This window comes from Amblyomma mixtum, chromosome 9 (genome assembly GCF_055824585.1).
Source record: "Amblyomma mixtum isolate Tamu chromosome 9, ASM5582458v1, whole genome shotgun sequence".
Taxonomy (NCBI): Eukaryota; Metazoa; Arthropoda; class Arachnida; order Ixodida; family Ixodidae; genus Amblyomma; species Amblyomma mixtum.
The window spans coordinates 71,913,999-71,931,135 of record NC_143020.1 but is presented as its reverse complement, the minus strand read 5'-3'; the positions used below and the strand labels follow the sequence as shown (position 1 = coordinate 71,931,135).

General features: G+C 46.5%; 1 protein-coding gene and 1 pseudogene across 1 annotated transcript; one reads left to right on the top strand and one right to left on the bottom strand.

The window, feature by feature from the left end:
• Positions 1–4,751: 4,751 nt before the first annotated feature.
• Positions 4,752–8,210, bottom strand: LOC149329650 (TNF receptor-associated factor 6-like; annotated as a pseudogene).
• A 5,610-nt stretch (positions 8,211–13,820) lies between these two features.
• On the top strand, positions 13,821–16,178 carry LOC149329649 (uncharacterized). Its single transcript, XM_089559280.1, has 2 exons — positions 13,821–13,870; positions 15,136–16,178. Exons 1-2 carry the CDS (start codon positions 13,846–13,848, stop codon positions 16,176–16,178), a joined length of 1,068 nt encoding a protein of 355 aa, XP_089415406.1. The 5' UTR covers positions 13,821–13,845.
• The last annotated feature ends 959 nt before the right edge of the window (positions 16,179–17,137 follow it).

The following is a 17,137-nucleotide window of genomic DNA, read 5'->3' as shown; positions in this document are numbered from 1 at the left end:
GACGTGCTCTGGCTGGCTGTTTTGATTGGTTGCGCCAGGTGCCGTCATTGGGAGAGCGTAATAGGAGTGGGAAGCCCCGCCAAAATCGAGTTGAGGGCAGCGTTTTGTTTGCTTGTATTTTGAAATTTCTTCACTGAATAACTCCCGTTCCTGTGCATCGATTCCTGTAATTCTTTTTAGGTCAGCATCTGTGTGACATAAAGAACCCACCTGAAGTATAGCCGGTATTCCCCCAGGTAGTGTTTCGCAGCCCCTTTAAGTTGACTGACCCGTTCATCCTCGCAGGTCCCGGCTCCGAAGGACGGTGTCGAACTGCGTTATGGAGGAAACTGTACAGAAGGTTTATTTGTACATATTTATAGTCGAGATGGGAGTGCTTCTGTCGCAAAACAACATCCCGTTAAATAGGCTTCGGATTCCCCAGATATCTGACTCTGGAATAAAGTTGGGAGAACGATGTCCAAACTGATGGACAGTTGTGGACACGCAGGCGGCGATGTTGATGCTCTTTCGCTCTCTCACAGCTCGGTCAATGGAACGGGGGTAGAGACTGAGTCATAAAACACTGATGTGTCAATCTGACCACTGCGCCAAGTGTTCTGTTCGTTGCCTCCGTGGGAAAGGTCTTGCCCACTGTCTGCCAGCAGGTGAATGAACGCCCTCGTATTCCCTTGCCGGATGTCCGCAACACGACACCTCCGTCGAGGACACAGCCGTCTTTCAATTAACAGCAACAACTTGACCTTTCGAAGCACCACTCCGTATTGCGACCCGAGGGCAGACTCGGCCATCTGACGCCGCCGCCGTCTGCGCTGCTTCCGCCGTTGCTGCCGCCGCCGCCAGCCCTCGCCGCATCTTTGCTTCACGATGACTCACGTCTGGTAGTAATTCCTCCTAGGCCCGTGTTCTCCGATCTTAACATCGCCGTTGCATACTGTAGCGCATGTTTGTCCGGGAGCAAATAATCCCTCGAGCTCAGTGGCGGTCCCAGCGATTGGTTATAGGTGGCGCGGACGGACTTCCGTATATCAAAAAAAAAATAGAAACAACGATTTTTTATTTACACTCTACTTGTACAACAATTTTTGTGTACTTTGTTGTTGAAAAATCAATGGCGAACGATAAGATGTAATACCATAACTCATGCTTTGAATGCTAACGGTTACGTGAACAGGAATCATATGTAATTGATATATATATATTCATGATTTATATATGAATATTGCTGACGTAACCATTACCTTATATAATTGATATATATTTACGCGGCGGTGAAATTTAGATCAAGGAAAAATTCCAGCGGCACGCGAACTGTGCGATGTCAGTGCACGTTAAGAAATTGCCGGAGCCCTTCATTCCGGCGTCCCTCATAGCTTGAGTCGCTTTGGGACGTTAAACCCCCATAAAACACACAAGCAAAACAGAGATATTTATCTCACAATATTTCAAATTGAATGATAGGGCCAATCCTGAAGCGCAAAAGTAACTGTGAGGGCACGGCAGGACCACGATACCTCGACAGTCGCGTACGAATTGCACTCGTATAACTACCAACCTGTTGTATAACTACTACTGTTGTAAGACAGTATTAGCTTACAACGTGACTTACTGTGGCAGTAGGAAACTGGTGTGAAAAATGGCAAATGTCTTTAAATATTGCTAAGTGTAAGGTCATTTCCATATACAGGCGCCCCAACTTAATACCACATAGCTACTTTTATCTGCGGTTCTCTTTAATGCTACTAAAGTATAGAAATATCTTGCATTACAGCTGTCTGACGACCCTAAGTGGTCAACGCACCTCAACCACATGACTGCAGCATCCAGCCGATTTCTTGGCTATCTTCAACGCTGAATGAAGTTTGCCCCAGCACATGTACAATTACTAGCCTATACCACATTAATGCGCCCAAAATTAGAATATGCAGCCGCCATTTGGAAATCACATGAAGAATACCTTTCTGAGAGCATAGATGCTATCAAAATCACGCCATTAGATTTGTGCATTCCGATTATTCATCCTACACAAGTGCAACCGATCCGAAGAATCGATCCAGCTTGCCATTATTAAAGAACCGTCGAAAACTTGGCAGTTTAGCCCTTTTTCGTCGTTTCTACTATTCATTTCCGTTAAGAATCTGCACAAAACACTCCCTGTTTTCAGCTCATCACAAAAACAATCAGCAGGTGTCACACCCTCGCCCAAAGGTGAGTTTTGCCGTCATCTTGATGAGCGCATTCGTACTTGAACTGGCCCCGCTCTCGACGTGAAGCATTTCAAGAAGCCAGCTGCGATCCCCTGGTTGGGAAAACAGCGCACTGTCGGTGTAGGGCACACAGGCGACACAACCGACTCGGCCGGCGCCATGTTGGAAAATGGCGACACATCGCTACCTCGCAGCAGGCCTCCGCAGAGCTGTGTCCGTACGGGCTTTGTCTGTAAATTTCATCAGCACTCTCTACCATCTAAATCTGCCAGTCGAAACGAAGTTTTCAGTCGCTGTGCTTATTGTTTGATTAATAGTCCTACACTGATCAAATAATCTAGGGACTATTTTTGTGTTCCTGCAGCCCTGATGGTACGAGAGAGCTCTGCCTTCCGTAGTGCTGCAAACATCTTGTGAGACGAAGTATAGAAGGGGGTAGTGTGTTCAAGGAGCGTTTGGGCCTGAAGCATCTTATGTCAACGACAGGAGATGGCGCCACCAGGGGATGGGCTGTGTAGATCTTTCAGCATACATGGGATCTGCATCATCGAGAAAGCTTCTCGTGTTGCGCTTAGCGCCGAATAAGACACGTCTGCGGCTGTAATGCAGTTATTTCTTTCAAGCGAAGCAGCGAGTACAGGAAAGAGTTGAAATCTCGACATACCACAGTCTACTCTGCAATGACAACGCCGAGTTTATGAGAGAACACTTGTACGACGGGCTTGATTTCCCTCCTCGGGGAGCCTCATCTAGCATGTGGGGGACGGGAGGGACTCAGGTGGCCAGAAAGGAAATATTCAAAGATAATGTGGTTACAGCTAGCATAGGAAATAATTACTTCAAGTCATCTGGTGAGGCCTTTGGTTTTGCAGTGGACGCTGATAGGGTGATGATTATAATGATGATGCTGATCTAGCGTTTCTTTAAATGTGCTGAGCCGATTGGGGCCATGTACGAATTTAATTTAGTTTGTCGTGTGACGAACGCTTCAACACTGCAACTACGCTAAGTGCGATCTACTTCGGGTGCAATACCCATTACACATGTTAGCAGAGCAGTATCCAGCTTGGTTTACAATGGCTGAGTGCCAACGGTTACAGAAAAAACAAATGGCAACATCACCGGAACAAAAAAAAGTCAGGGGTTTAATCCTGCTTGCCCCCATTATTGAGCGATAGCTGGAAGATGATATACATTTTCGGATTGTACTTGTCGGGACCTTTTTAACGCATTTGAGTCGTCATTGTAGCGTAAAGTTCAATTTCTAGTCACAATTAACTAATTAGCGGTAATTAATGAATAAGTGTAATTCGTATATGTAATTGTACTCGAGAGAACCTATATAACGATATATGGTGACTCGTATGATAAAGTTCACAAAAAGTTCAAGTTTTAGTCACAAGGAACGGATTAACAGTAATTACGCGTATTCACAACGTGTAATTAGTAGACAGTAATTGTACTCGATATAAGTTATCCAACGATGTATAACGACGTTGTAGCGTAAATTTCAGTTATTTGGTACAATTAACTAAACGGTAATTAAGATGTGTAATTAGTACAGTGCAATTGTACTCGACATAAGCTAGCGGACGATTTGACTTGACATTCTAGCATAAGGTTTAGTTTTTAGTCACAGTTGACTAAGTGTAATTATATACGAACCGCGTAATTGGTACAGCTCAGTTGTACTCGACACAAGCTAGACATGTGGTTAGGTTAGACATTGATTTTTGGTACCGTTATTTCGAGGTCGAATTGTGGGAAAGGGTGGGTCAAATCTGCGGGTTGGCCGCCTAAATTATGTCTACCACCATCGTGTTCCTCATGCTCGAATTTGATTAAGATACTATGTTAGCCCGGCTCAGCATAGAACTAGCGGCTAGTCAACATCTTTCTTTTTGCTAGGTGCATTTGACCTTGTCTTCGCTGAAGGTCATTCGTTCGTAGCGGACAGGTCACATGTTGGTGAGCGGGGTTGGCGCATAGAATAGAGCTATCGGTCTGAAACACTGTAAAAGCTACAAAAGTGATTAATGTTTTTTCAAAAATTCAGGGGGCACTTTTGCTGCCTAGAGTGCTGCAAGGCGGAAGCCTTTCCTGGCGCTCTGTTTTGCGTATGCCTTACGTCACCTGTCGAAACAGACGACAACTATATTTTATTAGTTGTCTTCTACTCCAAGAGGGGGCGCCAGGCATCCGTGGGTGACCTTGTTACTTCGAATCCGCGCACTCTGACGTCATAACCATTTCGACCAACCGAAAAGCGTGACAGCTGTGCTTACAACCTTCTGTCGACAACGATGAGGCTCTAAAGGCTTTCGCCTTAATATTTCATTACGTTCAACAGAAATCTATGAGTGAACCCATTTTTTATTAAAACATCAGAAGTAAAGATCTTACAAGCATGGGTACGTTTCACCAAACGGTTGAAAGAGTATTGTAACGTTTCGGCAAAATCACAAAATCCACAGATGGTGCTCATCACAAGTTGCTTCTGCTCCGGCCACCCCTCCCCCCCCCCCTCAAAAAAAAAGTTTTAAATCAATCGAGGAGCTCGAGCATTACACGCAGCTGATCACCTTCCACGTAATCTTCTCGGATGAGATCTTCGAGGCTTAGCGACTCCAGAGGAAAGTACCAAGCGACGTTACTGCATGTTGTTGGCCTCTGAAAACATGGTAAAGTAGGATCACCTTTGACCTCGAACAGGCGACCTGCACCATATTTTGGATGCATCACGTAGAGCTTGACAGTGTGGTCAAACGGCCACTGCACACTGTCGTCCATGTTTCCCTTATACAAGCGGAGCAGAGCGTCCATTTTCAGCGACTCTTCGTATGCGATGAGGCGGACCCCAAGCGACAAGTTGTAGCCGCTTAGGTAGACCTGCTCGCTCTCGTATCTAGCAACGCGTTTCTTCGTTGCAGTCTCCTCGAGCGACTTGACATTCTTCACAACAAATACGCAGAGCCCTCGGCCTAGGTGAATTTGTCTCACTATGCTTCTGACTTCATCCAGGGTCTTCTCACTAAACGCATTATTTTCTTGCGCTTTACCGTTTGCTGCTTCGATAGCAGTTGCCGTCTCTGACAACTTGTCCCGAGTTTGGCTGGCTATATATGCCATTTCATCCTTCAGCGATTTCTCAACTCTGTTTATGGTTTCGGAGAAGTTAAGTGTACAACTCATTTTTGCCAAAAATCCCTTTAGTTCTTCTTTAGAGGCATCCACTTTAGACATTATTTGTGTGAAACAGTCACGGAGTTCCCCAGCTTCAGCCATAGCTTCGCGTTGTCTAGAATCTCTGAAGCCGCTTATCGCATGGGAAATCTGGTTCAGTCTCTCACCGTGTGCTTTAACATCGAACACTATTAGCTCAAGATAGTCTTGTACTCCTTGCATTTGTTTTTCAAGTGTTTCTTTCAGAGAAGAATCAAAGGCTGTGGCGTTCCTGTAATCTGATTGTCCATCGTTGTCCGCGGTTGGAGGAGCTGACGAGTTGCAAAATCCATGTTTCAGGTGAAGGATAAGGCTGCAGCACGGAACGGTGGCAGAACACTTGGGACAATGAATGGCATGGTGCCCGCAATCGCGCTGGAAATGTTGGGCAATCCGCGAAGCAGGGGCCACATAGTCGCAGCCTGTACCCTGGTTCCAGCACTTCACCTGCAAAAATAGTGCAACACTTTGCATGTAGAAGCCAGCCTATGTATAGGGTGTTTCACCTAAGTCTTAAGAATTTCTTAAAAAAAGCCTTGATGAGTTATAACAGTGATTTTTTTCGGCATAGCAATGTATGCGGTGTAGTACATGAGAAAACAGCGAAGACGTGCTAATTAGCAGGATTGTTAACTAATATTCAATAGTTGCGTTTTTAACTATTACTGCTACATTCATTATTACTGAGTGGCGTGTAGTGCACTGTACGTAATAACCATACTGGATTGGTTTGGCTTGGTTTATGGAATTTAACGTCTCAAAGCGACTGAGGCTATGGGAGATGCCGTAGTGAAGGGCTCCGGAAATTTCGAGCCCCAGGTGGTCGAAATTTCCGGAGCCCTTCACTACAGCGTCCCTCATAGCCCCAGTCGCTTTGAGACGTTAAATCCCATAAACCAAACCAAACCAAATCAAACCAAACCAAACCAGTTTTGAGAATTTCGAAAGCGGTGTTACCGTTCGCGCTGTAGCCCAAAACTTTTGGCTATTTTGACGAGTTAGTGCACTGGGGAAGTTGCTTTGCCTGCAAGTTCCTCGGAAGCGACTGTATTTTGGCGCCATGTAGCCAGTGACAATGGCAATGTGTGACAATGCGTCGTGCATTTTTTCAACGCTTTCTGCATCCAAGCGGTGAATATGATGAGCCGCATGCTATCGTGCACTGCAAACCGACCACACCGTGCTACCGTTGCCTTCCTATAGGCTGGCTATAATGGTTTGCGAACTTCTTCAGAATGTTTTCAGTCGCGGAAAAAAAAAATGGCTCGCGAACTTCGTGACCGTGCTCTCAGTCATTGAAGCATAACACGTCTTGAAAAACCACACATATACGATGGATTTTTCTGCCGAGGACCGTGAGCCTCTATACTGCGTCTGACGGCAAATTTATCAACACTCAGCGTTCGAATCCTCATGAGGCATGGATAGCAAGTCGCTGATAAGGTGTTCTTCGATGACGTGCCTCAAATGTAATCATCTTGTGCTTGTGGATAAGATACGACAGCAGCAACGAGAATAAATCTTCAGCTCTTGTAAAGCAGGTCATATCCTTACAGGAAAGCTACTCGTATCTTCATTCAATCAGTTGAATTTACACTGAACAGACCACCTAGGAAGGGGCTTTACAAGTCTGAAGCACGTAGTAGTTTCGCGACATGGCATTCCTTGACAGAAGTACCTATGCTGCGCGTAGTGCGCGTCCCTTGTAAGCAATGCGCCACTTTTTTATTTTATTTTAAATGTTGAATTTTTGGCTAACAGTGGAAAAGTTAGCCAAGGAGGAGCAGGCAAAAGGCGTTACAAAATACCTGACTAAGGCCTGCCCTCTTAAAAAGACAAAAAATTCCAAGCGTCTGACAATGGCTGCTTATGACCGAAAGGAAACACAGAATAGAATGACAGACAACATTGAACACAAATAATCATTATAAAATGAAAACATTTTCGTACGTGATGGCGCAGTGCAATCCCAACAACATACGAAACAGTATAGGCATTGCAAAAAAACTAGCATGTTGTGCACGACTCGTTTAAACATAGTCGTTCTGGGTGTCTGACACCATGGTGAGCAGCTAGTGGTACGTAATTAAACCCCACATAGCATATGCCCCAGGTGTCGCGATGGCTCAGTCGTTATGACACTCGGCTGCTGACCCTAAAGACGCCGATTCGATCTCGTTTGTGTCAGTCGATTTTCGGTTGGGGCGAAATTCCAGAGGCCCGTGTGCTGTGCGATGTCAGTGCACGTTAAAGAACCCCAGGTGGTCGAAATTTCCGAAGCCCTTCACTACGGCGTCCCTTGTAGCGTGAGTCGCTTCGGGACGTTAAACCCCCATGAACCAAAGCAACCACATGCCATACCTTCATTTCACCACACACGCCTCAGCTCGCGTACATGCGCTGCTTGTTAAACATTTCCACTGACATTTTCGTTTTGGAGCACATCAACACCTTACACGCCAAGATACTCTCGAATAGGGAAGGATTACTGCCCACCTCTCTTCTCAACAGCTCGTCGGCAGGGTAGTCCACCCAGATGACGTCTTCGTCCACGCTCTCGTAGCCGTCCAGCGGACAGACCTGTAGGCATTTTTCACTGCACTGCAGGAATCAGGGCTCGCACAGCGCGTGGCCGCATGGAAGCAACGCCGTCTTCGGGCGCACCAATCCACACGCCCCGCAAACTCTGTTCGGTGGAAGAGGCTTGAGAAAGTGCAGGGGCCGCCCGTCCAGCTCCGGGGAAAATCCCACCAACGTGTACTGCATGCTCTCAGGAGGCATCTTCCGCAGGAACTTTGATCCGCAGGAACTGCAGCTTACGCCCCCGTCAAAGAACACACTTGTCTATTCTTCAATAGTAGGGAAGGATACAATCGCTGGGATATCAGCTGCCTCTTCGTCATCGCACGGCGTAGCTGTTGTTGTTGTTGTCCTCAACAACAACAACAGCTACGCCGTGCGATGACGAAGAGGCAGCTGATATCCCAGCGATTGTATCCTTCCCTACTATTGAAGAATAGACAAGTGTGTTCTTTGACGGGGGCGTAAGCTGCAGTTCCTGCGGATCAAAGCGCGTGGCTACCTAGGATAAAATAAGTTCAGCTTCTTCTGTCGACTCATTTGTTCGTTTATTGAAAACCGTGTTTTAGCAGACTGAAAGCTTAGTCCGACACCGCCTACTCAGCGTTTACGACGAACGCATAATGTAAAATGAACTGTTTATGACGGTATTTCTGTCGGAATGCTCGTTATTGAAATTATGCTACCGGTTGCTGAAGCCGGCCGTATATTGGCCGTATTCTCTCCTGTGCGTGGATAATGGTGCTTCCCTCGGGAGTTCTTCTGTTGTCTTGTTGCTCTGAGTTCGGCGTAGTAAACGCCACATCGATTTCAATATATAGAAGAGAAACGCAATTCTATCTGTAGCTTCGAAGCATGCTCTTTTCTTGCATCTGTTTTCTCCAGGATACCGCTTGCTAGGCTTTCGCCAACAAGACTGCAGATGGGAGGGTGGTTATAAGCGCCTCAATTTGCTTCCTTGTTCTACAGATGTCGACTGTAACGGACACGTGCCTATCTGCCACTGCCAGAGATTATGCCGCAACTGCTGTCTCGTCACCTTGTCTTATGGCTCCTGTTTCTAATAAGACCATCGAAAAATACTAACCGTATCATTTTTATGGTCACTACAGGCACGTTTCCCTGTTCATATATGTCACGGTGAGCAGGTTACCGAAACTTCAGACAATCATCAAGTAAGTGTACATTAGCTATTAAGCACACCGAATTGAAGGCCTCCGGATTGGTTCCAGGTACACATGCTGAGAATTCGTACACAACACGCGTACTTTTCAATTTTGCTTCCATCTGTCTGAACACGGCCGCTCATGCTGAACTATATCAGTCGCACTTAGCGACTGCCGCAAGATTTTCACTGATTTGACAAGGACGCCATTTTAGACTACTGGGCTTACATAGCTAGTACATTACAAGCTTAATAAAATTGTTTTAGTGCGTTAGCACTAATAGTGGTCGTTCCCCGCATTCAGCCGTTGTGCATTTGTCTCTCTGTCTGTTTTTTTTCTGTTTGCCTGAAGCCTCTTTTATGGCAAGCTGCCCACCTGTCCATCGAGTTGCGCTCAACCTTGGTTTGGTTTAGTAGGGTTCAACGTCCCAAAGTGACTAAGGCTGTGAGAGACGCCGTAGTGAAGGGCTTCGGAAATTTGGACCACCTGGGGTTCTTTAACGCGCACTGACATCGCACAGCACACGAGCCTCTAGAACTTCGCCTCCATCGAAATTCAACCGCCGCGGCCGGGATCGAACCCGCGTCTTTCGGGTCAGCAGCCGAGAGGCGTAACCACACCGCGACGGGCTGTGGGCAACCTGCCGAGGTGTACATGTATATGCAACCGGCACGTTGCCCACTTCTCCTGGACTATGCAAAAATGCCTTCATGGTTAAGAAAGTATAATGTGCAGTGTTCTCCCGAACTTCTTTCTTGTTAGTGTTCGCTGCTGCAAAAAAAACGCCGAGATGCAGCCTCTCCCTCTAACGTAGAAAAAAAAGTTATAGCCACTCTTCATTACACTTCTGCTTTATATGGGTATTTTTTTTAAAATCGGGGATCCACAGTACAAGAGAAGATAAAACTCGGTGCTAGCCGTCCAGTGCGAAGCATACCGTGCTATGAGTACAGCAGTTAAGATAGGAACACTGTCACAAATGATAACGGCCACAGCACCGTTGTTACAGGCAAAAAGCAGCCTTTGCTTTTCATCTTTTTTTACAACAAATCTCACCGGTTGCTCATTTCAGTAAGTGAGCGAAGAAACAAGTAGGATGGTAGTGCACTGGCCACTCCTCTTTCCAGGACAATAGACCTTGCTAAGACGTGTTACTGCCACAAGCTACACAGCACAGTCCTAGCAGCCCAGTGATTGCAGCCTTAGCGACGGTGGGTGAAGAGATAGATGACGGGCACACTCGGCTGCAGTGGTTACGGCTCTGCGGGTGCCTACGGCGCAGCAACAAAGAACGGTGAGCGATGCTTCCGGGGAGTATGCGGTACACACTCGTCGGTTTTTCCACGGAACTCGACTGGAGACCTTTGGAATTCGTCAAGCCTCTTCCCGAGTATCGAGTATGCAGCGTCTGTGGACTTGTGCGGAAGTGGACGGTACTGCTACCCTGCATGCACGCCCTGTGCGACTCCTGTTACGACCAGTGCGCCGAGGACGGCGCCCGCATCTGCCCGCGGGACGAACGGAGATATGAGGAAGAGGACGTCGACTGGAAGGAGTTCCCATCCGATGAACTGCTTAAAAGGCTGGTAAGCACTGAGTGAGGATAAACAGTGGATTGCTGCGGTATTTTCCTTCGTCCTTGAACAGTTCCTAGCGAAAGTTAGAAAACCCACCGCTGGCTCAAAACCACCTTTTTGCTTTCTTTTTGGAGCTGCGGTCACGTAGTGTGAAGACGTCGCACAAGCATTAGCCGACTGTAGGCGTGTAACTGGCTGTCGCGAATGTGTGCCATAGTGAACGGTATTTCGGAAGTGTTACTGGCTCGTCCTATTCGATGCGCATTCTGACTAGCGGAATGCGTTCAGTGTGCCCATCGATATCTCAAGATTAAGCGCTCTAACTAGTGGTTGGTTCGTCATCATCAACGTAGCTACATCCGCTGCAGGGCTAAGACCTCTCCCATGTCTCTCCAATTAAAGCTGTCCTTTGCCAACTGCGGCCACCCTATCCCCGCAAACTTCCTAACCTCATCTGCACACCTGGCTCCCTGACACCCCTTCCTACGCTTGCCTTTTCGTGGAAGGCACTCCGTTACATTACGGGATCATCGGCTGTCTTGCCTTCGCATTGCATGCCCTGCCCGTATACCTATTTCTTCTTCTTGTTTTGGACTAGAATGTGATTAACTCGAGTTTGTTTCCTGACTCCTTCAGCTCGCTTCCTGTCGTTTTAATGCTACACGTGTGATTTTCCTTTCCACGCCTCCCTGCGCTGTCCTCCACTTCAGCTCAATCCTTTTCGTTAGACTCCCCGTTTTTGCCCCATAGGTTAGCACCGGTCATATACAGCCACTCTTGCATTACTCTTGACATATTTTGGTAAAAAGATAAACCGGAGAGGGCCCCCCCCCCCCTCTAATATTTCACTCACGTGGTCGAGATATGTGGCAACTACAGGTCGTAAGCAGACACATTTTCCTTACCACTCCCAATGCTACACTGCCTATTGTAAGCATTGCTTTTTCTTTGCGACACTGCTGAACATTTATTTACACTTCTTACTAACTTTCGACCCACTGTCTTGGCTGTCTAAGTCCTCGATCATGTTTTGCAGTTCGGAACTTCTCAAGGCAAGTTCATGAGCAAACCGGAGATTGCTGAAGTATTCTGTATGAGCTTTAATATACGACTCTTCCCAATCCAGTTCTCTCATTACTGAGTGTAAACACGCGGTGAATATTACTGGAGAGATCGACTCTTCTTACCTGACCCCTTTTCCTTGTTAGGCTATGGAGGCTTTGGAACCGTTGTAGATATTTTTCAGTACTCTTATATATGCTCCTTGAACATCCTGGTTACGAATGCCAGCATGATTGTTCAAGTTTCTAATGAAACGAATGGTTTCTCGTATTTTCTTGCTGATCTGGCGAATATAGAAAGGGAAAGTAGTGCGAAATGTCAAGGAAACATCATGGCGATGCTTGTCTGTTTTTTGTCCCTGTGTTGCAGTGCTGTTTTTTCATTTGGTATTTTCACGTACGGCTGCACAAGCCTCAGTCAGGTGCATTATAGGGAGCTTTACCTAGTTGCTACGTAGTCACGAAATTTGTGCGTAATGAGCACTTTCTCTAGGCGACGTTGCTTTAACTTCCTTTTACAACTGAGTGATGGATTCTACTTTGGTGCTTTATGGTTTACAGGAGTTTAACGTCCCAAAGAGACTCAGGCTATGAGGGACGCCGTAGTGAAGGGCTCCCGAAATTTCGACCACCTGGGGGTTCTTTAACGTGCACTGACATCGCACAGTACACGGGCCTCTAGGATTTCACCTCCATCGAAATCCGACCACCGGGGCTGGAATCGAACCCGCGGAATTCCACTTTATTTATTTATTTATTCAAGTTGCCCCTAAAGGCCCTCTAGAAGAGGCTATTACATAGGGGAAAGTATGTGGACAGTAAGGATGCATGTAGGCAAGATGCCTCTGAAAATTGCTGCGATTGACGACACCACCAGTGTGTTGACGCGACCGTACTTGGCGGCTGGCAATGCGAACCTGTTTTCCGGCTGTCGACTGAGCCAGTAAAGACATACTAACACGTCCCTATCGCGGACGTCGACTGGTTTTGGTGGATTTGTCGCGGTAGCTAGCCGCTTGCTTGGAGCTCGGTAACCGTAACGAATTGACCAAAATCGTTCAAGCGACCTATCTGATCCGACGGCCCGTATGTGCCTGAAAAAGTGCCGGTCCTGATTCCTGATGCGAAGCCCCTGATAGCTTCTTGACACGTGCGTTTGCCCAGGAAAAAAAATGCACTTCTGATCTTCGTCGAATATCCACTGCTGCCGGTATTGCTCGGCGTTCTTGAGAATAAAAAGTAAGCTAAAGACTCGTTCAAACTCCCAATGTTCAGCACGTTTAAGAGGATCATGGGCCGCCGCGATGGATCAGAGGTTATGGAACTCGGCTGCTGACCCCAAAGACGCGAGTTCGATCCCGGCTGCGGCGGTCGAATTTCGATGGGAGCGAAACTCTAGAGGCCCGTGTACTGTGCGATGTCAGTGCAGGTTAAGAATCCCAAATGGTCAAAATTTCCGGACCCCTTCACTACGGCGCTCCTAATAGCCCGAGTCGCTTTGGGACGTTAAACCCCCATCTAAACAATATGCAGATCATGGAAGGGGCGGAAGAACCGCTGTGATAGCCCGTTGCCGGTTGTGGTCGCCAGTTGCATATTCACAGGAGGAAGTGTGTATTTGCAAGTGACAAATGTGTGAATGTGCAAAGCAAGGATATGACAGGTATGTTTTTAGAACAAGCCAAATCCAGCTTCAGAGAAAGCTAGAGAAAGGCTGAATTTTGTTAACGGGAGCAACCGTAATGCTATTCATCTTAATTTATAGGTTTTAAAATGCTGTTTACTTGCCCCATTTCGTTTTTATAATATTTGCATGCGAAAGACATATGGGCCATTTAGTCTCGGTTTCTTCATTTGGCCACTTAGAAAAAAACCTTCTGTATTATGTATTTTAGCGCAAGATGCAACCGTCCCTTTCCGGTGGCCAGGAAGCGGATTCCATGAGTACACGAAGCCTGGGCAGCAAAAATTTCTGCAGGAAAATTCCACCGAATCAGCATTGCGTCAGCGTTAAGGATCCTGTTCTTCGCATATGAGCGTGTATCCGATCAGAGCACGTGAGTGCTTTCTGATTACGCCCCCTTTGATTGGTAGTAAGTATGCCGGAGGTCGCTTGTTGCAACAGAAATAGGCGAAGTGGAAAACGTCCAGCCAGCTATGTTTCACGGCCTCCAAGAACCCCTTTTATTGTAGTCATGGGCTTCGACTGTGGCTAATGGCATGGGGGGAAGTTTCATAGAGGATACATTCATCGTTCCCGACACAAAATGGAAGTGCTACGGGCTTTGATCAGATAAATAAAAAAGATCGGTCTTACCCTCTGACAGAGGGATTTTAAAAAAGATGCCAGCAGAAAAATGAATAGTCATCTGCTGAAAAGCTTCAGCTAATAGCTAAATGGTTTCCACTAGCATTCGCTTACAGAGGACCGTTAACACGCCTATGTCGTATAGATAGTGATTTTTTTTTTCAAAATTTTTGCTATTTCTGTCACTGTAAGAAGCTCTGCCGGCATTGAGATTGTCTATCACTCTATTTAGCCGTCATGTCTAAGCTAAAAAATAAAGGAGCTCAACAAAAGGCAATCGCAACATGCAACTCTTGAATGTGCCTTTGGGATGGCTACGTTTTTATTAATGCAAACGTATTATATGGCTCACCAGACGAAAACTTGTCCGCAGAATCTGTCATCAGATATTGTCCGCAGACCACGGCACCGGAAGCCGAGTGACGTCATAGTCGTCTCGTAAGTGTGGTGAAGGTTATAAAATTGGACGCCGACATAGTACGTCGTAGTGATAGTTACTAAACCCTGGATGTAACGAATGTCGTAGTATGTCGTAACTAGTAACCGGATACAACGACCATACCGGATATGATGAAGTATCGAAGTTTGTCGTAACAAGAAACCTGATATAAAGTACTGTAATGTAACGTGTCATAGGATGACTTGTAACAGCGGTTAAAACGAAGTGTCGTAGTATGTCGTAACTGGAAACCGGATATAACGAACATACCTGATGTAACGAAGTATCGAAGTATGTCGTAACTGGAAACCGGATATAATGAAGTGTCGTAGTATGCCGTAGCTAGAATCAGGATAAACGAAGTTACCGTATATAACAGTCTCTCACGTGACGTAAGATGACTTGCAAAAAGTTGACGTCATGAAAAAGTCACGTGACAAGTTAAGTATAAAAAAAGTTGGCGTCATAAAAAAATCACGTGACATAAGATGACTTGGTTTCGAATTTCTCCAAAGCAGCAGACTGCAGTGCTTTCGAAGTTATTTAGCCTCGATTGTTTCCTTTTTTTCTTTCAGGTAATGTGCTGGAACAAAGACAGCGGCTGCGGCCATGTGATGACGGCTGCGGCCATGTGATGACGGCTGCACAGATCTGCACGCACTTTCGGAGTGAATGCCAATACCACTCAACCAACTGCCCCGTATGCTCGGCTGTAGTCCTCTGCAGTGAGACTTGCGGACATCTGAAGTCAGGCTGCAGCCCACTGACGAAGACTCAAGCACCGGAATCCGAACGACAGGCGAGCTACACGAGTGAGACTGCGATTTCGACGTCATTCAATGGTTTGCTGGAGAATGTGGCCGGAGAAATGAAAGCGTACCTTGAGCGCTTGAGCAGCGATACTAAGGTACAGTCTGACAGGCTCAGCGAGCTGTCTCATGGTATCAACACTTTACAAGAAATAGTAAGAGATGAGCACGCCCGAAATCAAGCAATTTTCGGGAACATCCACCGTGAAGTCGCAGAAGCACTGAGAGCTAATATCGACAGCTTGTCCCAAGGAATGGGGGAGTTAGCTGCGGCAACAACATGCAGGGAGAACCTAGCCAGCCTTAAGCAGAACTCACTCGCCGTAAAAGAAAGCACGGCGGCCGTGAAAGAAAACAGTGAGAAAACTCTGGAGAATATCAAGGCAGTTCTTCGATACGTTAAATTGAATGCGTCATGCGTCGAGTACTTTGCAAAAGGTGTCAAGTCCCTTGAAGAAACTGCGTTGAAAAATGGCTGGGATGTCTACTTCAGTCAGCAAGTGTACTTACGCGGTTACTGTGTGACGCCTGGAGTGACCTTTAGGAAAGACAGTGGTTCTGTAAAATTGTATCTTGCATTCTGTTTGCACAAGGGGGATATGGATGATGTTGTTCAGTGGCCCTTCGAGCACAAAATGAGGCTGACCATCATGCATCCAGAAGAAGGCACGGAACTTGTGCTTAATGCGAAAGGATATCGTGCTACATGCGCTTGCCAAAGGCCTTCGGAATCTCAGAACGGCTGGTGTTACAGTCGACCTCTATCGGCAAAACTAATAGATTGTCTGTGGCGGCTACGTCGTGGATGACCAGATTCGGATTAAATGGGAACTTCTTTGATTTTCTCGCGTCTCTACGGCGCCTGGAGAACGACGATGATTTAGGTATTTAGGCATGCGTGATGGGTACTATATGTCATTGGTTTTTGTGGTTTTGAGTAAAGAATGTTACCGATGTTATCACGAAGAACGGTCTTTTCCATTAAACAGTTTTCGTTATAGAAGGAAACCTTCTCTGGGTAGGTAGCGCCATCGTAATGACTGAAACTGAAGCCCAGAAGCAGACAGGAGCCAAGCAGCAATCTATAGGTCTGCAAACGTTATTGGCTGCTTGCTTGTATAGTACTGTCTCACGTGGCGACGGAATAAGGACATGCGCCGGCGTGTTATAGAAAATAAGGAGGAAAAAAAACTTGTTTAAACTGCACACCTGTCGATTCGCTACCTTAGTGTTGGACCAAAAAGGTGTGTTCCGTAGTAACTAACATTTCATTCAAGGTAAACCTCCAAGAAATGCATTTATGTATTTTCTAAACGATCATACCGCGTGTAAGAAAATAGCGGCTATACTAAGACAGTGCAAAAAAGAACACGACACATGCGCATCTCTCTTGTGCTATATGCCGCCGCGGTGGCTCAGTGGCTATGGTGCTCGGCTGCTGGCCCGAAAGACGCGGGTTCGATCCCGGCCGCGGCGGCTGAATTTCTTTGGAGGAGAAATTCGAGGCCCGTGTACTGTGCGATGTCAGTGCACGTTAAAGAACCCCAGGTGGTCGAAATTTTCGGAGCCCTCCACTACGGCGTCTCTCATAGCCTTAGTCGCTTTGGGACGTTAAACTCCATAAACCAAACCATAAACCAAACCTCTCGTGCTATATTAGTTGCGTCGCTGTTCCCTTGCGTCATGCACCAACTCGCCCAACAATACTTTATTCCGGCATACCGGGTATATCAGCCAACACTCTCAAAAATTGTTGAAAGCAGAGTTC